Here is a 6,028-nt window from a genome sequence, read left to right on the forward strand (position 1 = left end):
ATTAACTGTATGGCTTAAATAAATTTAAATATCTATTCATGTCACTTTAAAATTTTATGATTTTAATTAATGACATTTCATTTAAAAAAAAAAACTAATCAATGACATGCTTAATTGTTTAATGATTGATTTGGTTCATTCATTTTGGCACTTGTGGCCCTCCATACAGTAACTTTCCACCCTGAAAAGTGAAAACCTGCATTTCTTTAAATGGCCAGCAGAGGGCAATGACCCTGAAGAAGACTTCTGGCTTTATCTGTGTGGAATTAGGCCTCCTTTGCTTTATGATCCAGATAAACAGTCACAGTGACCATTTTGAGGTCATACAGAATCAAACACTGAGTTCCTTTTGTTAATAAATTAGGGTGACTGTAAGAGTCAGAGAGGAGTGTCCAGCGCAGTTAGTGCTCATGGACCAACAACCTGTCTATCACAAGTCATTGCTTGTCATTTCCAGTTTAAAAAAAACAAAACAAAATCAAAACAGGATGAAAGTGACAACAGTACCTTCTAAATCTCTCTTCTATAATCATCTGTGGTCCACAAGAACCGGTTAAGCACCGGAGCAACAAGATTTCAGGAACGTTACTTCATGAAAGTCACATTCAATGCCACTGTCCTGTGGACTGTGTTAAATCCTAGCTGGCATTTTACTTAAATAACATTGTAACATAATCACTTTAAATTGTTTAATAACACTTTATTGGGGAAAGAAAGCATCGTTTAAAATATAGCATTGTACAAGGAAGAGCCAGTTAGATTACAAAAATACAGATTATACATAAGTGCATTGAAAAAACAAAAGTAAACAAATAAAAATGTGAAAAAAGTGAAATTCTTGAGGCAGTAAGTTACTAAAACGAGAGTCACTTTCAGTGTTCCAAAACAAGCCAGCGCTACATAAAGTCTGTGTTTTTAGCATTTAGTGTCCCGATGGCAGCAGAGAGGATGGCGGAGTAGCTGAGTGGAACTATTTGTGATCAGGCTTGTAGGTGAATGCACACAGCGGGTGGAGGTGTTACGCAGTAGCTTCACTTTCTGTTGTACCCTCAGGTTCTTCATCATTGTAGATGTTCTCAGCCTACATTGAAAAATCAGTGTCAGTCATTCAGACTCAAAAATATTAGCTGTAAGAACTTTTAGTAAAAATATGTCTAAATAAATAAAATAATTGGCAGATGGAACAACACGCTCACAAAAAGCATTAAAAATCTAAAAATCGTGTGGTACAAAGCAGAGGGACTGAAAGCCAACATGTGGTGACAGCTGTCTTACCATTTGCCACACTTGCATAATGTTGTCCTCAGACACAGAACAGATGACCCAGGGTTCATTGGGGTTCCAGGAAAAGTCAGAGATCTTGGCTGTGTGGCCTCCGTGGATAAACTAGTAAAGAGAAGAGAAGCTTCAAGTTTTGGCATACATCAATGCAAGATGGCGACACTTCTACAGACTTCAGCTAGTCTCACCAGAAGCTCAGGTGGGCCGTCCTCTGCATCTTCTGGAGACTGCTCCTCGCCAATTTTACTACAGAAGAAGAAATGAGAGTCAAACTTTATACAAAGCAACGTCACCACACTGTGCCACACATTTCAGGGGTCAACTAAGTCTTTAAAGAAATCTGTTTTAAGAAGGTCTTATCAAATAAAGTGTGTACCTGAGATCCCAGACATTGAGGCGGCGATCTGTTCCACTAGATGCTAATATGGTTTCATTATGAGGTGACCACTGAACCTAAAACAGAGAATTTAAGGTGCTGAAGGTGAAAAGCAATCAACAGAGCTCATTCATGTGTCATAAAAGAAAATCTTTGAGTTACTGTGTGTGATTCACTGCTTTGGAATTATGAGAACTTCTTGGCATCTGCACCAGAATGATCATCAGGAACATTAATAATAATAATAATAACAACAACAACAACAATAATCAAAATGCGGAAGTGTATGTTGAACCCCACATAGCCACTATTTTTCTCAACAAGAACACTGATATCAGCAGCAAAGTCGTTGCTGTCGTAGTTTAACGCCGAGCTGAACCGTTACACACAGCAAACAGCAAAGAAGCGGTGCTCTGACCAAGACGGTGAGTTTGGGTGGAGTTTTTCGACAGTCCACAACAGCAACGCGTCTTATTGTAATCGAGATTAAAAGCTTCACAGGTCAGAGACTAGCAGCACTACTTGATCAAACAACATGTTTGCTCAATGAGCTCAGATGTGAAGAAAAGCATTTTTCCAGTTTCTCCCAGCCACTGACGTTTGTTTGTAGGACAAAAAGAAAACAAAAAAAGCTGCAGAAGTTAAAATATATTTAGATAGACTGCTAACTTACTTTAAATATAATATTTAAATTTAGTAACCTGTTGCAGGCTGAAGGCAGCAGGTTGAGTCAAAAGAAGCATGTACTACATAAGATTTATTTCAGTGCTTTATTTTTAAATTTAAATCAATATAAAATATACAAAATTATATCACTGCACCATTAGGTACGGTCCTTATTTCAGTACAATTTCATTCATATAAAGAAACATCTTACCTGAAAGATCTCATCTTTGTGTGACTCAAAGGAATGCAGCTTTAGCTTCAGGTTTCTCAAGTCCCAAAGAGCCACGGTCTGTGGGCGGCACAGATGTATATTACAACATGCCTGCAACATTTTCTGATCTCTGCAACAACACTGCAGTTACAAAACTAACAATACCATCAGGATTATTTAGTCAACAGTTACCAAATGCACTCAGTTAAAAGTCCTGCTGTTAATAAAACAGTACCAATTAAGAAGTGGTGGAATATTTTATCACCTTGTCTGCTGAGCCGGTGGCAACGATGAACTCGCTGTAAGGGTTAAATGACAGACAGTTGACCTCTGCTGTGTGGGCCTCCACTGCATGGCTGGCGTTGGAGGTATTGTTTGAACGAGTGTCCCAGCTTAAAGGACAAGACACAGGGTGACGCTCATCCTTTTGCTGCATTTGAAAAAACTAAGTGTGCTTCATCTGCACGTGGTATATGACCGAGAGTCTTACATCATAAGCTTCTGGTCGTCTGCTACAGATCCAAAGAGCGACTCGTGAAGCAGATGCCAAGAGACGTCTTCAACCACAGCACTGTGACCGGTGAAGACCGTCTTTGCATTTACTATCCTGCTCTCTTTGGGAACAGCACTGATGTCCCACAGACAGATGGTCTAAGTGACAAAAACCACATAAACACATCAAACCTCATGTTTGCACTTCAGTTTGGTAAAAACGTGGTAAAATTGGAAAATGATTGTTAACAGCAGGTTTTTGGCAGTGCACATTTTTTCATACCTTCCTGACATTTCATTGAGGTCAGTTTATGACACCATTTGTGTGGAAAAACACTTAGAAGTCACTGTAGCTATGAATGTAAAGCAGGGGTCTCAAACTCCAGTCCTGGAGGGCCGGTGTCCCTGTTGCAAACACACCTGAATAAAATAGTAGGTCATTAGCTAGAATATAAAACTCACCTGCATGCTAAAGTGGCAACCCCTAACCCCTACTCAAGTAAATTTACGTAAATGTAAGTGTTTGGAAAAATGTACTTCTAACAGTACTTTTATTGCACCACGTTCATTCGCTCATAAGCTGCTGTAACATGAATCAAATGGCTGAATTGCCACCTCAGCATGCAGTCTAAAAGTTCTATAGTGTCTTGCTAATGACCTACTAATTGGATTCAGGTGTGTTGCAACAGGGACACATGGAAAAGTTGCAGGACACCGGCCCTCGAGGACTGGAGTTTGAGACCCCTGATGTAAAGGATCAGCTGAGTAAATGATTTAATTCACCAGCTGGCACCAGAAATGCTAGTTCAATCACCTAACTGTAGAAATAATGCTATGTGATAACTACAGTAATAGAAACTGCAAATGAACAAAACAGAGCAGTTTAATATTTAAATTAAGAGCATTTCCATGTGCACGTCACAGAGACAACTTGAGGGATTGGAACCAAACAGTGAATGCAAACGGTCATGAAGGCTAAAGTCGGCCCACCAAAATATCAGTGTGTGTGACTTTTTGGCAAAGCAGTCTACTTTTATTTATGGTACTGGAAATACAGTGATTGAAACTATTATGACATAAATATGTAAAAACAGCCCTAGTTGGAAATATCTGCTGCTAAAAATGAAAAACAGAAAGCGCAATTTCTTCTTAAAACAAGAACTACTTCCTCTTACGTGATCATCTGACGCACTAAGAAGAGCTCCTGACAGATTTGAATTCCAGGATAGACCATAGCCTTCTTTCTGATGGCCTCTGAGACGCAGATCAGGGCGACACTCTCCTGAAGTATCTAAAGACAACATAATAAAATCAACTGTCAATTCAGAGACACTGGAAGAGAGGTGTGGGTCTAAAAGAACTGAACAGACAAGTTTGTTTTTGAGTAGCGACTCTGTGTGCCCAGTATTTATGTTTTGGTGAAGTTGTATAATTGTTTTAATACCAGTAAGCTACCAATTACAATGCACTTTTTCATAATGTACTCAAGAACATGCCATCTTCAGCAGTGTGTTGTGCTTTGTGTGACTGTTGCACCTGGCTTTGAGGGATGCTTGGTGTAATCAAACACCAGCACATCTGAGGTGGGGGTCTTAGTGGCAATGATGCAGGGGTTCTGGGGCATATAGCGGGCACGGTTCACTTCTCCTTCGTGATTGATCTTGATTTCAATCTCAATCTTGCCGTTTACTGAGCCAAAGCCTCCAAACTCTTCAGGGAAATATAGAGAAATATGTTTGCAGGCTATAAGTATATAAAATATGAAGTAAATGCATTATACATTCTCTCTTTATCAATATACCAACCTCCTTTTTCACTGTCGTAGTGTGAGGCGTCAAACTGGGCATCATCATTGGGCAGCTGCACGCTAGCAATAACCAGGTGATTCTGCTCATCAGAAGTGTGAGTGCCCAAAACGAGCCTGTGTACGCTGTAATCCTTCCCCTCGGGCCTGGTAGGGAGAAAAAAAAAAAAGGTTTTTAATGCATTAATGCCAATTTCTTGCATGTTTGAGATATATTACTGGCCAAATGTGTAAACGCTTCCACCTTGAGACGTCAGGTAACCACTGAACAGTCAGGCTGGGCCACTCTAAGGCATGGGTCATAACCAGGTCGTAAAGAAAGGGGGTGTTTTTCTTCCAGATCTTGTACTCTTCATTGATGACCCTCTCCTCCACCGCATCATCAAAAGCACCAGCTGAGGACAAAATTGTCACAGAACCAGCGATGATAATTGGACACACTGTAATACTGTACTTTTTATTTAGTTACAAACACCCATCAGATATGTCCATAGCTTTCACTAACTCAAGCTGTTAGTTTAATATTAAATGTTGATGTTACAAGATTTATTTATAAAAGTTGGTCTTTACAGTCGACAAATTTCGCTATCAAATGATTTGACTGTTAACCTGACAAGGCCTCGGTATTTATCAGTGTTATGAGAAACTTCTCATTGTTCCCGCACCTTGCTACAGCGTTAGCATAACCATAAGATCTGAACTCATTTCTTCACCTCTGCCCGGTATTCACACACAAATCATTACCCCAACTTTTCAGAGACGGTGCCCAAACAATAACTGAGCTTTGACATCAGTAAAGTTCACCTTCACACTCTTAAATTATCCCCGCTTGTGTTGACTGTTATAGAGTAAAACACAAGAGCTACGGGCAGCTTGCCCTAGCTGCCACCTAAGCTAACCGGGCAACTAGCTGAGGGGCGTCAAACAGAATCGTTTCTTTTTGCTGACAACTAAAATACTCACTTACCTTCCTTGTCTGCCATCATGTTTCTCCCACGTAGCTGACAGAAAACTGAGAGCTGAGGTGTGGTTAAGGTGTACAGCCCCTTGAGCCTCGTCCAAGCTGGTTCTCCGGTGTGCCTGCAAACCCCCGGTACCGTTTAAACCACCGGAGGTACAACGGCACGCTAAGAACTAGCTAACCGAGCAGCCGACTGTGAGAGACGTGGGTGCATTCGCGCGCTCGGTACAAAGAGGG

General features: G+C 40.5%; 1 protein-coding gene across 1 annotated transcript; it reads right to left on the bottom strand.

Annotated features, from left to right (window-relative positions):
- Positions 1-680: 680 nt before the first annotated feature.
- rbbp4 (retinoblastoma binding protein 4) lies at positions 681-5,982 on the bottom strand. The gene is made up of 12 exons (XM_031740105.2): positions 5,798-5,982; positions 5,075-5,225; positions 4,832-4,977; positions 4,563-4,736; positions 4,202-4,317; positions 3,025-3,185; positions 2,800-2,926; positions 2,535-2,612; positions 1,658-1,734; positions 1,470-1,527; positions 1,276-1,386; positions 681-1,081 (listed from the first exon to the last, which is right to left on the bottom strand). The coding sequence occupies exons 1-12, from the start codon at positions 5,814-5,816 to the stop codon at positions 1,019-1,021; spliced, it is 1,281 nt and encodes a 426-aa protein (XP_031595965.1). The 5' UTR covers positions 5,817-5,982; the 3' UTR covers positions 681-1,018.
- Positions 5,983-6,028: the final 46 nt, after the last annotated feature.

Source organism: Oreochromis aureus, linkage group 22, assembly GCF_013358895.1.
Source record: "Oreochromis aureus strain Israel breed Guangdong linkage group 22, ZZ_aureus, whole genome shotgun sequence".
Taxonomy (NCBI): domain Eukaryota; kingdom Metazoa; phylum Chordata; class Actinopteri; order Cichliformes; family Cichlidae; genus Oreochromis; species Oreochromis aureus.

Coding starts and splice junctions, on each gene's coding strand:
- rbbp4 (XM_031740105.2), bottom strand. Junction 1,735..2,534: donor ACAAAGATGAGATCTTTCAG/GTAAGATGTTTC, acceptor TCTCTGTTTTAG/GTTCAGTGGTCACCTCATAA. Junction 1,082..1,275: donor TTATGCAAGTGTGGCAAATG/GTAAGACAGCTG, acceptor TTTTCAATGTAG/GCTGAGAACATCTACAATGA.